The following is a 17755-nucleotide window of genomic DNA, read 5'->3' as shown; positions in this document are numbered from 1 at the left end:
AAGCTGGCCAGGCGCGGTGACTCACGCCTCTAATCCCGGCACTTTGGGAGGCCGAGGTGGGCGGATCACGAGGTCAGGAGATCGAGACCATCCTGGCTAACATGGTGAAACCCCGTCTCTACTAAAAATACAAAAAAAATTAGCCGGGCATGGTGGCGGGCGCCTGTGGTCCCAGCTACTCGGGAGGCTGAGGCATGAGAATGGCATGAACCCAGGAGGCAGAGCTTGCAGTGAGCTGAGATCATGCCACTACACTCCAGCCTAGGCGACAGAGTGAGACTCCGTCTCAAAAAAAATAAATAAATCAAAATAAAAAAAAACAGGAAGCCCTTGAGGAGTTAAAGCAGGGGAGTGACCAATCAGATTTGCCCTCTGGAAAGAGCACTGTGACAGCAGCTTGGAAGAGGATTAAAGGAGTACAGGCCACAGCCAGAGCAGCAGAAGACACGTGCACAACGATTGTGGTCTAGAGAAGTGAGCCAGCAGCAAGACCGAGGGGGAAAGAACCTCTGGTTTTCCACTGGCACGTGGCTGTCTGCAACACAGGCAACAGTTCCCAGCCTCCCTTGCAGTTAGCTGTGGCCATGTGACCGGGTTCTGGCCAATGGGATGTAGGTGGAAGGCAAGCGTGCAACTTCCATGAAGTGTCCCTGAGGAGGGGGAGATTGACCTTCTGCACCTTGCCCTTCCACCCTCCCTCTGGCTGGAAAGGTGGATGTGATGGCTGGATCTGGCACAGCCAGCTGGGATGATGCTATCTGCTGAAATGGAAAGGCTCTGGTGGGAGCAGGTTAGAGAGGAGAAGATAAAAAAGACTCCAGAGCTATGACTGTGAAAATCAATAAATCAATAAAATTTAGAAATAAGACAAACAAGGCCGGGTGCAGTGATTCATGCCTGTATCCCAGCACTTTGGGAGGCCGAGGCGGGCAGATCACAAGGTCAGGAGTTCAAGACCATCCTGGCTAACATGGTGAAACCCTGTCTCTACTAAAACTACAAAAAGTAGCCAGGTGTGGTGGCATGCACCTGTAGTTCCAGCTACTCGGGAGGCTGAGGCAGGAGAATTGCTTGAACCCAGGAGGCGGAAGTTGCAGTGAGCCAAGATCGTGCCACTGTACTCCAGCCTGGGCAACCAAGTGAGACTCCATCTCAAAAAAAAAAAAAAAAAAACAACCCTCTAGAGTCAAGTTAGGGATGTCAGGAATTCTGAGAGAAGAGAATGTGCTTAGCTTGAAATTCCACCCAATGCTCCTCAGTCTGTCTAAATACATGGAAATGGCCGGGCACAGTGGCTCAGGCCCGTAATCCCAGCACTTTGGGAGGTTGAGATGGGTGGATCACCTGAGGTCAGGAATTCAAGACCAACCTGGCCAACCTGGTGAAACCCCATCTCTACTAAAAATATAAAAATTAGCCGGGCGTGGTGGCGGGCTGATCCCAGCTACTGGGCAGACTGAGGCAGGAAAATCGCTTGAACCCAGGAGGCAGAGGTTGCAGTGAGCTAAGACCATGCCACTGCACTCCAGCCTGGGCAACAGAGCAAGACTCCGTCTCAAATAAATACATACATACATACATGGAAACAACACAGCAGCACAGACAGAGAAACGGATTGGGAAACAGAAGACATCGATTCTATTTCTTCACTGCTTCCTGTACAATCTAGGACAAATCACTTGTCATCCCAAGCCTGTTTTCTCACATATAAAATGGGATACTGCCTTCCTTGCCCACCTCCATGGGTTAGCAGAGAATGTGCTAACCCAACATACTTAAAAACATCCTGTAAAATTGTAATCCCAGCACTTTGGGAGTCCGAGGCGGGCAGATCACAAGGTCAGGAGATCCAGACCATCCTGGCTAACACGGTGAAACCCCATCTCTACTAAAAATACAAAATATTAGCCGGGCGTGGTGTCAGGCGCCTGTAGTCCCAGTTACTCGGGAGTCTGAGGCAGGAGAATGGCATGAACCCAGGAGGCAGAGCTTGCAGTGAGCCGAGACTGCACTCCAGCCTGGGCAACAGAGCCAGACTCCGTCTCAAAAAAAAAAAAAAAAAAAAAAAATCCTGTAAACTATAAAGTACCACCGAATAGCTCAGGTGTAGCTAAGAAGCTGCTGGCAAAGGACTGAATCCCACTGGGAAGGAGGTCTGCCCACACTGGGGCTTAAGCTGGCTGAGACAAATCTGGAATCCTGTCAAGGGATTTTACAACTGACAGAACTTGGTGATTCTTGGTGCGTGGAGGTTGGTGGTATCCCCAGGCCCGTGTATCTCAAAAGTGGGGCTGTGCAGCTCTCCAAGGAGTGGACCCACGCCCTGGTCAGCTGTGTCTGCAGTGGGGCTCTGGAGTTGCAAGTGCAAGCCTGCCCCGTCCAGGGTCAGTCCTGATCGAGTCCGGCTGGAGGGCGGTCCGCTCAGCCCCATTTGCACTCAGAATCTGGAATGGCCCGCTGTGTTAAAACTGGTGCCTGGACTGGCCACTGAGCTGCATTTAGCCCAAACAACTGCTATGGGTGCCTCTGCCTCAGGTTCCTTGTGGAGTCAGGCTCTGAATTCTCACCTGATTGGATGGGGCCCTGATACCTGCCTTGCTCTTCTGTTGGTGGCAGCCCCTGGCCCCCAGCCTGAGACTTTCAGAGACCCCTCCTGCCATGCCGCTTCAGTCAGAATGAGTCCCCAGCTGCTCCCTTCAGTCTCACTCTCACCAAAGCCCTGCATGCACCTGGGATCCAGCCAGAGCCACCTGCCTGCAGGCTCACACCTCCACACCTCTGCATGGCTGGAATGACCTTATCCATTCTGTTTTGCCACAGAGGCTTCTCCTCACTCTTCCAGATGCAGAGTAGCTCTCAATCCCCTCCTTGTGATCCACGCCGTTTCCTAGGCTCTCCCTCTGTCAGAGCACCCCTCAAGGAGTGCTATGATGCCTGTTTGCACTGGGCCTCCCCCATCAGACTGTACATTCCTTAAAGACACAGGGCATGTTTGTCATCTCACAGGGCCAGCCAGGACTGGCCTGGAGCCCAGGACTCTGGAGACACTGGAGGTGCTTGGTGCATGCTGAATGGATGGCTGACAGGACAGCCAGATGGATGGGTGAGCGGAAACAGGGATATCTGTCTGAGCCCAACTAGATGCCAGTCTGCCAAGCGCTGCTGGGGCCTGCATTTGGAACCTTGGCTGCTTCTCCCCTTTTCCCAACCAGCTCTGCCATCGGCCCGGTTCCCTCAGCCCTGTCCTGGCTTTCGAGCCTTCCCTTCGGGCCCGGAGGAGTCCCAGCATGCCCCAAGAGGCGACAGCTCTGTTCGGCCCTCTTGAGTAAACCTTGGGCAGCCCCTATGAGAATGGCCATGCCCTTAAAGAGCCAGGGCTAGGCAGGGTGCGATGGCTCACGCCTGTAATCCCAGCACTTTGGGAGGCCACGGTGGGCAGATCACCTGAGGTCAGGAGTTCGAGACCACCCTGGCCAACGTGATGAAACCCAATCTCCACTAAAAATACAAAAATCAGCTGGACGTGGTGGTGAGTGCCTATAATCCCAGCTACTCAGGAGGCTGAGGCAAGAGAATCGCTTGAACCTGGGAGGCAGAAGTTGCAGTGAGCCGAGATCCTACCACTGCACTCCAGCCTGGGCAACAGAGCAAGACTCTCTCAAAAAACAAAAACCAAAAATAAAGAGCCAGGGCTAAAGGTTCTCCCCATGGGCCTTATCTGACGTGGCCCCTGTCAGTCTCCCTGTCCTTCCTCCTTCCCTTTGTCCATATAGGTCGAGCCTCCAGGCTTCCACCCCAGCCTCATGCTGCTGGACACTGACGGGCCAGAAGTGTGGAGTCTTGGAAGCCCTTCCCTCTGGTCTAAGAGTACAGTCTCCCCTCTCTCCCACCCCTCTCCAGACCCCTCAGATAGAGACCCAGAGAAGCTGCTTCTTGGCCAACAAGGCCAACAATCTGAGATGTGGGGCAGTCAAAGGAGAGAAGTATGTTCCCGCTGAGCATCACCCACCGGAATCCACTCTGTGGGCTCCTGGGGTTGACCAGGACGCAGTCCCAGGTGCGGTTAGGAGTGTTCTGGAACAGAATCAGCTGCCCCTCCTCCCGAACTCGGTCACTCGAGGTGTAGTCGGCCACAGCCACCTCCTTCACCCGGAATGGGTTAGAGAACAAGTTGGTGACGCCACTGAGGGTATTGACCAGGCGGCCGAAGAACTGCATCTTCTGCGGGGCAGGTGGGGAGGCCCCACCGCCTTCCCCCTCAGTCTGAAAGAAAACAAGGCCTCTGGTCAGCCAGGCGCGGTCTCCCATGCCAACCTCACCCAGTGTAGCGGTTTCCTGCACAGACACCCAGATCGCTCCCCACCAGCCTTGTCCCCAGATCCTGGGCCTAGAGGGACCTGAAAAGGAGGGGAACGAAAGAGAAACAACACTGAATGGGAGGTAATAGTGACAAAACCCTCAGGCCAGGCTGGGGACCTAGAAGGCTGTCCCCTTGTGCTGCCACTGTGCACAAGTGACCTTAACTGCCTGCTTCCTGACCCAATGTCCCAGCAGAGACTCAGTTTCCTCACCTGTAGTGTGTGATACTGACCCAAGAGACAGCACATGTGAACATACACTATAGGCAGTAATGCCCTCGGCAAATGGAGGGTTCTCACTATATAACTTCTATAGAGAAACTTTCAGCCCTCAAAGAGGCCAACAGGGACCAGGCACAGTGGCTCACGCCTGTAATCCCAGCACTTTGGGAGGCTGAGGCAGGCGGATCATTTGAGGTCAGGAGTTTGAGACCAGCCTGGCTGGTGAAGCCCCGCTTCTACTAAAAATACAAAAATTAGCCAGACGTGATGGCAGGCGCCTGTAGTCCCAGCTGCTCGGAAGGCTGAGGCAGGAGAATTGCTTGAACCTGGGAGGCAGAGGTTGCAGTGAGCTGAGATTGCGCCACTGCACTCCAGCCTGGGCGATAGGGTGAGACTCTGTCTCAAAAAAAAAAAAAAAAAAAAAGCCAGCAAGCAAAATCAGCGTCCCCTCTCCTAGACACCAAAAGGTGACCAGCATCATGTCACACTCTATCGGAGCAAGGGGATCATCGGCATCGGTCTAAATCCTTTGTTTCCTGCTACCACAGGTTTCTCAAAGAACTCCGAGAGGCAGCACACAAAAGCAAGCTCCTTGGAAATGAACGCACTGCGCCTTCTGCGGCGGCAGGTCGGGGAGCCCTGCAGAAGATGCCATTGAAGACTCAGGAGTAGCAGTGTCTGGGTGGTAACTTTATGTTGTATACTCAGACTCATAGTTTCTGCCACGGAAATTGACCCCAGTGTTGATGATGAAATTAGATACCTTGTTATTTCCTAGGTTCCCAGAAAATACACTGCCTTCCTAAGGTACTGTCACCGAAGCCAGGCGCCAATCAGACGGACGCCGCCCTCTGCCTCTCTGCCAAGATGTTACCAGACAAAAGACACTAAGGACACAGTATGGGTGCCCTGGGGGAGAGAGGACATCTGAGTGAACACTGGGTCACAGCCACATTCTTCCCTGGCCTATGTGCTGAGCACAGGATCAACCCTGGGGACAGAAGGAAGACAAAAGCAAGGGGTCCACTAAGAGGCACACGAAAAGGAAAAAAGATCAGTAAGAATAATTATACTGCCAGGCACGGTGGCTCACGCCTGTAATCCCAGCACTTTGGGAGGCCGACTCAGGAGGATCATCTGAGGTCAGGAGTTTGAGACCAGCCTGACCAACATGGAGAAACCTTGTCTCTACTAAAAATACAAAAAATTAGCCAGGCATGGTAGTGCATGCCTGTAATCCCAGCTACTCAGGAGGCTGAGGCAGGAGAATCACTTGAACCTGGGAGGCGGAGAGTGCGATGAGCCAAGATCGTACCATTGCACTCCAGCCTGGGCAACAAGAGCGAAAGTCCGTCTCAAAATAAAATAAAATAAAATAATAAAAGATTATAACAACTCAAGAAAAGTTCGCAGTGTCCTGTCACAAGGCTCAGTGACATCTCTCAATGATGTCTATCTGGAATGTTCTTCCTCTCCTTTTCTGTCTGAGAAAGCCCTGATCCTTCTTCAAATCCAAGCTTGGTTCTCATGGTTCTCACCTCCTTCTTAAAAATGTTTTTGTTGGCCAGGCGTGGTGGCTCAAGCCTGTAATCCCAGCACTTTGGGAGGCTGAGACGGGCGGATCACGAGGTCAGGAGATCAAGACCATCCTGGCTAACACGGTGAAACCCCGTCTCTACAAAAAAAATACAAAAAACTAGCCGGGCGTGGTGGCGGGCGCCTGTAGTCCCAGCTACTTGGGAGGCTGAGGCAGGAGAATGGCGGGAACCCGGAAGGCGGAGCTTGCCGTGAGCTGAGATCCGGCCACTGCACTCCAGCCTGGGCGACAGAGCAAGACTTCATCTCAAAAAAAAAAAAAAAAGTTTTTGTTGTTGTTCTGAAACAGGGTCTGGCTCTGTTGCCCAGGCTGGAGTACAGTGGCTCAATCATGGCTCACTGCAGCCTCTACCTCCTTCCACCTCAGCCTCTTGGGTAGCTAGGACTACAGGTGTGTACCAACCACCATGCCTAGGTAATTTCTTCAAAAAAAATTTTATAGAGGCTAGGCATGGTGGCTCATGCCTGTAATCCCAGCACTTTGGGAGGCTGAGGCGGGTGGATCACTTGAGGTCAGGAATTTGAGACCAGCCTGACCAACATGGTGAAACTCCGTCTCTACTAAAAATGCAAAAAAATTAGCTGGGCATGGTGGTGGACACCTATAATCCCAGCTACTTGGGAGGCTGAGGCAGGAGAATCGCTTGAGCCCAGGAGGTGGAGGTTGCAGTGAGCTGAGATAGCACACTGCACTCCAACCTGGGTGACAGAGTGAAGACTCTGTCTCAGAAAAAAAAAAGAAAAAATTTTATAAAGACAGGGTCTCACCATGTTGCTCACGCTGGTCTTGAATGCCTGGGTTCAAGCAATCTGCCTGCCTCGGCCTCTCAAAGTGTTGGGATTACGGGTGTGAGTCACCGTGCCTGGCCTAAAATGTTCTTGATACACCATCGCCAGACGCCAGGTTCTCTCTCCTTGCTCTGGGCTCTCCCTCACTTTAAACACATCTGTACTATCACACCCCAGCACGTTACAACTGCCCCTCCTGCCAGACCGTAAGCTTCGTCATCCTCCTACCAAACACTCCGGTGCATCTTTCTGGCACCATCCTGAAAGCTTTCTGTACATTAATCATTTTGTCTGCACAACCACTCTATGAACTGGTTACTATTATTATCCTCATTTTACATACGAGAACACCAAAGAACGGAGGGGTAAACTCACGGGCCCAGGGTCACCCAGCTAGTGGGTGGAGCAGTGAAAGCTGGCGCCCAGCTGGGCTGGCCCAGAGTCTAAGTTTCTCAAAGGCAGCTGCTCGTCTTTTCATCTCCGTCCACAAGCTTGGCTCACAGAAAGTTTGTCAAAACAAAAATTTAACCGAGTAAATATTATGCATAGAAAAAACAAAGACTGATAGAAAACAAACCAAGATAGACTGACAGAAAACATGCCATTGAATAGATGAGGGTGCTGGGTTTATAGGCTTTTTTTTTTTTTTCTTTTCCTTATTTTCCAGATGCTATGTAAAGCGATTATAGTTTTCAAAGGAAGTAACAGTGTAGGCTGAGCCTCTGGGGGCTGCAGCCGGGAAGATGGGGACCCATGGGGGTCAGGCCTGGCCTGGAAGAGCGGCAGAGAGGCTCCCCCGAGGATGGGCCTGCAGAGACCTGGAGGGGTGCTCCCAGGAAAGGCAGAGTCAAGAGCATCCAGCACCCATGAGCCTCAGGTTAAGGGAGAAAGCCAACAGGGGTGCAGTGAAATCAAAGAAAGATTCCGCACCCCCAGAGAGCCTCCTTCCTCAATGCCCCAGCCTGCGTCCCCACCACCAGGGCCTGGGGCTGGGGGATGCCTCCCACACACCCACAGCAGTGTGTGGCCACAGAAAGGACAGGCCTGGCTGGCATCCAGCCTTCAGGGTTGGCGGGAGGATGAGATGACGCAATGGAGGGAAGGTGTCTGGGACACAGGCCGACCGTGGGCACACAAACAGTGGCCATTGTTATCACTAGGTGGAAGAAAGGAAATGACAGCCACGGGGCCACATCCTGGAACACTCACGGCATCGCCAACCAGGAAGGCGGCCAGCAGGGAGAAAGTGCTCACACGTGCTTCCTTCTGTCCCCGCCACCCGGACCCCGGAGCCCAGGCTCTTCCCAGCACAGCTGCAAGAGGGGGATGCTGGGTGAGGGCCCCCCCCCAATCATGCCTCACTTCGTCTCTCCCCCGGCTTCTCACAGCCTCCTACCCTTGACCTTCCCGTGGGGTAGACAATCACTTTTTCCTACTGATGACCGGCCCCTCCTGCTCCTCACCTGGGCTTCTCCCTGCACCCCCAGGATGCCCGGGTCACCTGACACAGACCCCACCTCGGCTGCGTCACGCAGCTCTCCCAAACACCACAAGCAGAAAGACAAAGATCCAAGACCTTTGGTGGTGGGGGTTGACAGTGACAATTCTGCCTGTCCAAGCCAGGCAATTTCCAGGTACCAATTTTGGTCCCCCCATCAAGGGAAGTCAGATATTTCTGGCCTTTTTCCTTATCTCTGCTCACCCATCCCCTGTCAAAACCAAGCTCGCCTGCTGGGTTCATTCAGGGAAGACTGACAGAGAGTGTGCTGGTGTGAGGCTCCCCTGGAGGAGCTGAAGGGCGGGAGGAACAAGTATTATTATCCCATCTCAGAGATCAAGAAACTGAGGCCCAGAGAGGCCCCCAATTGTACATGTTCAAAGGGCAAATCAAGGTAGGGCACAGTGGCTCACGTCTGTAATCCCAGCAATTTGGGAGGCTGAGGCAGGCGGATCACTTGAGTCCAGGAGTTTGAGATTGGCCTGGGCCACATGGCGAGACCCTGTCTCTACAAAATATAAAATAAAATTAGCTGGGCATGGTGGTGGGCACCTGTGGTCCCAGCTACTCGGGAGGCTAAGGCGAGAGGATCACTTGAGCCCAGGAGGTCGAGACTACAGTGAGCCAAGATTGTACCACTGCACTCCAGCCTGGGCAACAGAGCAAGACCTTGTCTCAAAAACAAAACAAAACAAAGGACAAATTAAAGCTGATGTCCACCAAAAAAGAAAAACAAACAAAGAAACAAAAAACCTTGAGTGGGAACAGAGGGAGATTAGAGGCAATGGGAGAATCTCTGATGAGTTCCCTGGAAGTGACTACCTGGGTTCATAAAACAAATAGTCACTGTAGAGACCCAAGCCCAGTCCCTGTTTCGCTGAGTGCATAGTCCCCTGGGGGAAGGACCGCTACAGGAGATGACTTTTGAGCTGAATTTTCCAGGAAGAATAGGAGTTTGCCAGCGGGGGAAATGGCGAGAGGCCTTCACAGTGGATGAAGCAGATCAGAACACGGGGGAAGGCAGAGATCGGGGGCTTGCTTGGCCCACCCGTGAACAGTGAGTATTTTCATGGGGACTGGATGGCTGGAGAGGGGAACGTGCCGAGAGGAGGGGCCGCGGTTAGTGCTGTGATCAGTGTGAATACAGGTCACCCGGAGTCACTTGTCCAGCGGGTGCTATGTCAGTCATGCCCCTAGTCATGCCCAGGGAAGCTCCTCTTACGATGAGGAGCCAAGCCCCGGAAGAGGTGCAGTAGAGGACAGGGACCAAGAGGGTTGCTCACAGCGGGTGGTGAGGGAGAAGTCAGTCCCAAAAATCTGGTTCCTCCTCAGCCACGAATTCCCTGAAGGACCCTGGGCAGGTCTCAGGCACGAGAGGAGCGGCCCCTGCCCTCTGGTGGTTGCTGTCTTCTGCAGCCGCCAGGCCTGGGCAGTCCCCTCTCCTCCCCTTTGGAAGGTCTGTGTGAAAACTGCTTTTCTGGAGGGAAAGGGGCCTGCGCTTGCGTCCTCCCTGGAAGGCTCTCTCCCGTTCCTGCTGGAGCCCCTGCTCATCCTTTAAGGCCCAGTTGCCCGCTCTGAATGCTCAGAGCACCAGAGCTCCCTTCCAGCCTGCATGGTACCTGACCCAGCCTGACACCCCTCCATGCCCACTGTACGATGCAAATCCCGCTGCAGGTCTCCCTGCTGACCCTGGCCAGTGGCGCCCCATGACCTCCCAGGGAAAGCCCAGACTCCAGTATCCATGAGAGCTGGCCCAACTCACCCCTCCAGCTCATCCCTCACCTCTACTCCAGCCACGCCACACCATCGATCCTCCCAGAACACGTCAAACTCACGTCTCAGTGCACCGGGGGATACCGCACATACGCTCCATCGGCTTAGTCCGTCCTCCCCGCTTTCTTAACCTGAGTGTGTGCTCTATAAAGGACAAATGAATAAATCTGTTCTTGTCCATCAAAATTCAGCTCAGGTGCCATCTCCTCTGAAAATTCATACCTGCCCCTCTGCCCTGCAGCCTGGTGTGCCTGCCCCTTCTCCCCAGCACCCCACACCACCCAGGGCCCAGCCCACAGGAACATACACCATGTGAGAATGGGGGTGCATCTGTTGGCTTGGGCTGCCCACCCCACCCGCTTTGATTTGTTTCCCTAAGCACCTAGCATGATGTTCCCCACAGTGGGTGTTTAATAAATGTTTGGTGAATGAATGAATGAGAATGAATGAAGGTCCCAATTACAAGCCCACGGGGCCAGCACCTCTGAAGCCCCTGGACACACTTTATTCCCTTGAAGGTGATAACAGGGATCACACACTGTTCCCACCCACTCTGAGCTGCCAGGCTCCTCTCCACAATGGATATGGAAATATCGTGCTCAAATCCCATCAGTGGCTACAGGCCCCCAAGGGGTTCGCTCCTCCACTGGGAGAACCTGTATCCAGCACCTGCACTGCTTCAGGAGTGGCCCTAAGTGATCGGACTAATCCCTCCCCAGGCTTCAGTCTGGAAAGTTCAGCTTTATATATAGTCAGGGTGCTTAGGCTGAGCTCACTCCTAGTCCAAGCAGGAAAGACTCCAAGCGTTCTGCTTCCTTCTTGACTAAGCTGAGAGCAAAGGAGCCGGACAGCTGCCCGAGAGGTGCGTGACAGGAACCCACAGGCAGCAGGCCAGGAAGCAGACCTCACGGCTTGGCCACGTGGGGGATTCCGGGAGCACACACACAACTGCCCAAGGTGGAAATCAGGCCTCACGAGCCCCAGCTGCTGACGACAGGATGTCCCATGATTGGAACAACTGCTGGATGGTCCTGGCAGCAGAACCTGGCAGCAGTGACACCCTCCTGAGCACCCTCCTCCCACCCAGTCAAGACAGAGCAGGCCGAAAACTCAGGGTCTGCTCAGAGTGCCAAGCTGCCCTGACTTCCTTCCTGCAGCTCCCACCATCTGTGCCACCCGGCACGTGGGCATGCCATCACACACTAGCCTCTGGCCTCTCACAAGACCACCATGCTTCATGGTTGGCAAAGGGTTTCACGCTTGTTATCTACCTCCAAGCTCACAAAGAAACAGGGAAGGTGCAGCCGGGTGCACACCTGTAATCCCAACAATTTGGGAGGGCGAGATGGGCAGATCACCTGAGGTCAGGAGTTCAAGACCAGCCTGGCCAATGTGGTGAGAAAGAAACCCCGTCTCTACTAAAAATAAAAAAAATAAAAAAAAATTAGCCTCGCGTGGTGATGGGTGCCTATAATCACAGCTATTCGGGAGGCTGAAACAGGAGAATCCTTGAACCTGAGAGGCAGAGGCTGCAGTGAGCCGAGATCACGCCACTGCACTAAAGCTTGGATGACAGAGTGAGACTCCATCTCAAAAAAAGAGAAAAAAAGAAACAAGGAAGGTGCGATCATTCTCCCTGTTTGGCATGTGGGGAAATCGAGGCCCCGAGAGAGGAAATGGGGTGGCAGGTGGCGGGGGCCGGGTGCCTGCCTGTGTCCTCTGACTCTTGAACAGCACTAGGCAAAGGGCTGGCCACACACCAGGTGCTCAATCCGTGGGTGGGAAAACACTGAAGGAACACACGGGTCATGTCAGCTCCCATCTGAGCCTCTGGACATTCAAGGCAGCCTCCCAGCAAATATCCCCGCAAATGTTCCCTCTGACCCCAGCTCACTCCAACCTCTTCCCTCAGTTAGTGGCGAGTGGAAAAGGGCTTGATCCCATCCCCTCACACCCCATCAGCACTGGTTGCCCAGCACCCACAGGGCACTAGATGCCTCAGCACTGGTTCAGGTGAATTGCCACTTTTTTTTTTCTGAGACGGAGTTTCGCTCTTGTTGCCCAAGTTGGAGTGCAATGGCACGATCCTGGCTCAGTGCAACCTCTGCCTCCCGGGTTCAAGCAATTCTCCTGCCTCAGCCTCCAGAGTAGCTGGGATTATAGGCGCGCGCCACCATGCCTGGCTAATTTTTTTGTATTTTTAGTAGAAACAGAGTTTCACCATGTTAACCAGGCTGGTCTTGAACTCTTGACCTCAGGTGATCCACCCACCTCCACCTCCCAAAGTGCTGGGATTACAGGTGTGAGCCACTGCACCCGGCCGAATTGCTACATTTAACCCTCCAAACACCTGTAAGAAAAGGTCCAGGTCTCTCCACATTACACAGGAAACTGGGACACAGGTTACACAATCTGCCAGGATCTGAACCCAATTAGCCGGAATCCGGAGCATCAGGCTCTTAATCCTCAAACTGCCTTCAGGAGAAAGCTGAAAGAAAGTGGCTGAGCGAGGCTTGCTCTACAGGCTCTTGGATTCCAAAAGGCTTGTCTCAAATGCACTGCTGCTCACGTGAGCCAGAGCAAAGTGTCCTCTCACAAAAGGAAAAAGCATCTCTTTCATTCACTCAGCTTGGCTGCACCACAGCTGGGAGCAAACTGCCCCAAAACTGTCACTGGAGCTCCCAAGCACATGAGACAGGGGTGACTTTAAGAGATCTTTGGGCTGGTGGCACGGTACAGTGTGGCCCATGTTATGACTCACTCCACAAATATTTACTGAGATGGATTGTGGCAGGCATTGTTCTAACCGCTGAGGATACAACCGTAAACAAAACAGACTGGTCTGGCACGGTAGTTCACTCCTATAATCCCAGCACTTTAGGAGGCTGAGGAAGAAGGATCACTTAAGCTCAAGACTTTGAGACCAGTCTGGGTAATAGAGCGAGACCTCATCTCTACAAAAATTTAAAAATTACCCAGGCATGGTGTCTCTCATGCCTGTAAGTTCCAGCTACTAAGGTGGCCGAGGTGGGAGGACTGCTTAAGTCCAGGAGGTCAAGGCTACAGTGAGCTGTGATTGTGTCACTGCAATCCAGCCTGGGTGACAGCGAGACCCTGTCTTAAAACAGAACACGGCCAGGTGTAGTGGCTCACATCTGTAATCCCAGAAGTTTGGGAGGCTGAGGAGGGTGGATCACTTGAGGTCAGGAGTTCAAGACCAGCCTGGCCAACATAGTGAAACCCCATCTCTACCAAAAAACACAAAAATTAGCTGGGTGTGGTGGCGTGCGCCTGTAATTCCAGCTTCCTGGGAGACTGAGGTGGGAGAATCACTTGAACCCAGGAGGCAGAGGCTGCAGTGAGCCGAGATCACACCACTGCACTCCAGCCTGGGTGACAGAGTGAGACTCTGTCTCAAAACCAAAACAAACAATCAACCAAAAACCCCCCACAAAATCCCTGACATCCTGGAACTTATATTTTAGACAGAGCTACTAATAATAAAGAAGATTAACAGGTAAAATATATACAAAGGTTTTAGATGCCAATTAACTACTGAAGAGAAAAAACAGAGAATGGCGATAGGAAGTGCTGAGGTGGAGAGTGAAATTTTAGATAGGGCGAGGAGGGAAGTCTTCACCAAGAAATTGATCTTAAATCAATACCTCATGGAGAGAGATGAAAGTCATATGAATATCTAGGCAAAGAGAGCACATGCAAAAGGCCTAGGGCTGGAACATGTTTAGCAAGTTCCAGGAAAAGCAAGGAAGCCAGTGAGATCAGAGAAGCAACAGGGGGCCAGGCGTGTGCCATGAGAGGAGAGGCCACTGAAAGAGACATTTTAACAAGATCGCTCTGGCTGGGTGTGGGGTAAGAAACAGAGAGGCATCAAGGATAATCTCACAGCTTTGACCTGAGCAACTGAATGAATAATACTCCCATTTCCTAAGATGAGAAAGACAGTGGGAGGGACAGGTTTTGGTGAAGGGTAGGGTCAGGGATGGACAGCAGAACTAACAGGAGCTCAATTCTAAACTCCAAGTTTGAGGCCTGGCACGGTGGCTCACTCCTGTAATCCCAGGACTTTGGGAGCCCAAGGCAGGCGGATCACTTAAGGTCAGGAGTTCTAGACCAGCCTGCCAACATGGTGAAACCCTGTCTCTACAAAAATACAAAAATTAGGCCGGGCGCAGTGGCTCAAGCCTGTAATCCCAGCACTTTGGGAGGCCGAGACGGGCGGATCACGAGGTCAGGAGTTCGAGACCATCCTGGCTAACACGGTGAAACCCCGTCTCTACTAAAAAATACAAAAAACTAGCCGGGCGAGGTGGTGGGCGCCTGTAGTCCCAGCTACTCGGGAGGCTGAGGCAGGAGAATGGTGTAAAAACCCGGGAGGCGGAGCTTGCAATGAGCTGAGATCCGGCCACTGCACTCCAGCCTGGGCGACACAGCGAGACTCCGTCTCAAAAAAAAAAAAAAAAAAAAAAAATACAAAAATTAGTTGGGCATGATGATGGCACATGCTTGCAATCCCATCTACTCAGGAGGCTGAGGCAGGAGAATCAGCAGGTGGGAGTTGCAGTGAGCCGAGATCGCGCCATTGCATTCCAGCCTGGGTGACAGAGTGAGATTTTGTCTCAAAAAAATAAAAAATAATACAAATAAATAAATAAATACTTCAAGTTTGAAAAGCCTAAGTTTGAGGTGCTGAGTAAGCAACTAGATATTTGAGTCTGTCATTCCACGGAAAGGTCTGGACTGGACTGGGGATATAAATTTGCGGGTTGACAGAATAGAGATGGCACTTAAAGAAATAAGACTGGATGAGATCACCATCCGAAAATGAGAAGAGACATTTAAGACATGACCCTATCAAAATCCACTATGAAAGACACAGAACATATTCTCCCAGGGAGCCACCCTCTACAAAGTGAAGCTTGTAATACACTCTTCACTACGGCCCCTTACCTGTTGCCTACCTACTTCCCCCAACACACACCCAACAGATGTGTGCAGACACACACACACACACACACAGTATTTAAATTTCTCCTTTCTGTATCTCTTAGTGATGTCAATCTGCTGAGTAAGAGGGAAACTCCCTTTGGGGGAGTCTGTCATGTAACAAGAAAGCAACCCATGGAAGGGAGAAAAAGTGTCCTAAGCACTGAGACAACAGTGGCAAAAACCTTACACATCAGGGCAACCACACAGGCTCTGGTGTCAGATTCCAGCTTCAACCTCATCGGTGTGATCTCAAGCAACTCATTCGCCCTCTTTTTCTCATGTGAAGTGAGAATATCATTGGCTACACCAAGGGTAGCCTAGAACATCAGACAGTTCATAAATATTTGTTAGATAAATGATGACTGAATGAACGGTGAAGAGAACATACACAGAAGAGCCTGACTCACAAGGGGTGATCAACAAACATTGCCAAATGATACAATGAAAGACAAGGGACCTTCTGCTCATCCTTCTCTCCTTGTCTTCTCATTCTATCCTTTTCCCTTTCCATTCCTTTCAACCCTGCCTACGACACAACAGTAAAGTCATGTATTTGTACAGAGTCATACTGGTTATAAAGCTTTACCTTCTACATTTTCTCATTCAAATTTTGAAACTAATGGCAGCCTTATGAGGGCAGGAAGTACAATCCCCCGTCACAGATGAGGAAACTGAGACTTGGACAGGCTAAACTCCAGGCAGAGACTGTAACAAAAGCAATGCATTCAAAAACAATGCATTCGGCCCAAGGGTGGAGCCTCAACGTTGCCAAACCAAACCTGCCTGACATCCTGTTGGGCGGGTAAGAGGCAGGTGAGGGAAAGACCCAGAAGCTAGGGGGAGGTATATGTTGGGGTCATGTGGGTAGCCCATTAAAAATATGGCCACAGGTCCCCTTGCCCTGTGCCTTCCCTGTCCCACACCCACGGGCTTGCTCCTGGTCCAGTCCCATGATCACCCGGGTCACATGCTCCCTGTCACCAGCTTCCAAGTCATCTGTGGGAGCAGGAGGTGGACACAGGATTGGGGGTGGGAGACTCTGGGGTGGCCAGGCTGAGGGGAAGGAGGGAGCATGTCGGGGGCAGGTCTGCAGGCACGCGAGAGAGGAAAGGCAGGGAGGAAAGGCAGGAGAAGCAGGGAGTGAGAAATGGGTAGATGCACCACGAAAGGTGGAGACCGAGGTGAAGCGGGGAATCAAGTGAAGTGGGGAGCACTTCGAGGAGCACAGAAAGGAAAATGAGGACGGCCAATGGGGCCTAAAGAGGCACTGAGAGTCGGGGAAAGAGGAGAGATGGAATGACTCGGGAAGTTAGGAATATCGAGGGAGACACACGGAGGAGACTGGAGTACAGGGGAGGAACTCAGGGTCGAAGCTGGGGTCCCTGGAGTCCACAAGTTCGAGATGAGACACGGGCGGTCTCGGGATGGGAGTTGGGGACGCTGGGGGATGAAAAGATGGAAGGTGGGGGCACTCAGGGAGTCACATAAGGGTCAATGTAGGACATGCCTCAGAATCGGAGACACGAGGAAGATCCACAGGGGGTCCGGCGGAGATGTAGCAGTCCGTGGAGCGGAGGAAGTTAGGGAAGGTACCCCAGGCCCCGCCCACCTGCGAGGTCACTCACCTCGGCTTACTCAGCACTTCTACTTCCTCCCACTTCCGCAAACAAACCGGCCTCGGGCCACGTGATGGCCTGACCACCGCTCTCCACCAATCACTGGTGGCCCTGCCCCAGGCCTCCTCTAGGCTCCGCCCCCACGCCCGAGGACGGCGGGAGGCGGGGGTCCGCCTTTTTTTTTAACTGCCCAATGGAAGCGGCTCCCTTAGCCGAGGGAGGACGAGCTTTCGGCGGGAGCCAATCCTCGGCGGCGAGACGCGGCCATGTCTGTGCGGGGCGGAAGGTACACGTGACGGCCCCTTGGCAGTCAAGTTGATGAGGGCCAGGAGTCTCACCCTAGTCCGCTCTCCGCCTCCTAAAGCGGCCAGAGCCTGGAGTCTGAAGTTACTGTTAATGATTGCTCGTAAAGATAAAAATAAAGGCAACAGAGGCATAGGGCATAACAAGGAGGAACCTGTTTTGATTTTTGCCAGGTAGCCTCAAGCCAGGGTTGGCAGATGTAGCATATAAAAAATACGGGATGTTCAGGTACATTTGAATTTCAGCTAAACGGCCAATACTTTTTTTTCCGATAGAACAAAAATTGAGCATGGCTTTTTTATTTTTCACAACTAAGGCCAAACTCCCTAGGGGAATTACCACATATGTCTTTTTTTTTTTTTTTTTGAGACAGAGTCTCGCTGTGTCTTCCAGGTTGGAGTGCAGTGGCACGATCTCGGCTCACTGCAACCTCAGCCTCCCGGATTCAAGCAGTTCTCCTGCCTCAGCCTCCCGCGTAGCTGGGATTACAGGCGCCCGCCACTATGCCCAGCTAATTTTTTGTATTTTTAGTAGAGAAGGGGTTTCACCATGTTGCCCAGGCTGGTCTCGAACTCCTGATCTCAAGTGATCCG

The 17755-nt window shown here is 52.4% G+C and overlaps 1 protein-coding gene across 6 annotated transcripts in view; it reads right to left on the bottom strand.

Moving 5' to 3' along the window:
* PLA2G6 (phospholipase A2 group VI) overlaps window positions 1-17042 on the bottom strand; it is a 73113-nt gene extending 56071 nt beyond the window's left edge. For 3 of the 6 annotated variants that reach the window (XM_021921544.2, XM_021921546.2, XM_021921548.1), the window contains exons 1-2: window positions 16869-17042; window positions 4010-4263 (exon numbers count right to left, since the gene is read on the bottom strand). In XM_021921544.2, coding sequence (XP_021777236.1) covers window positions 4010-4218 — 209 coding nt within the window. In that variant the 5' untranslated portion in view covers window positions 4219-4263; window positions 16869-17042. Of the gene's footprint in view, window positions 1-4009; window positions 4264-10245; window positions 10363-16750 lie in introns of those variants that run through there. The other 3 variants (XM_021921545.2, XM_021921547.2, XM_003905530.5) reach the window with 2 other exon arrangements.
* Between the last annotated feature and the right edge of the window lie 713 nt (window positions 17043-17755).

This window comes from Papio anubis, chromosome 16 (assembly GCF_008728515.1).
Source record: "Papio anubis isolate 15944 chromosome 16, Panubis1.0, whole genome shotgun sequence".
NCBI lineage: Eukaryota > Metazoa > Chordata > Mammalia > Primates > Cercopithecidae > Papio > Papio anubis.
The sequence above is the reverse complement of the archived record's forward strand: the minus strand, read 5'-3'. Positions and strand labels throughout refer to the sequence as shown.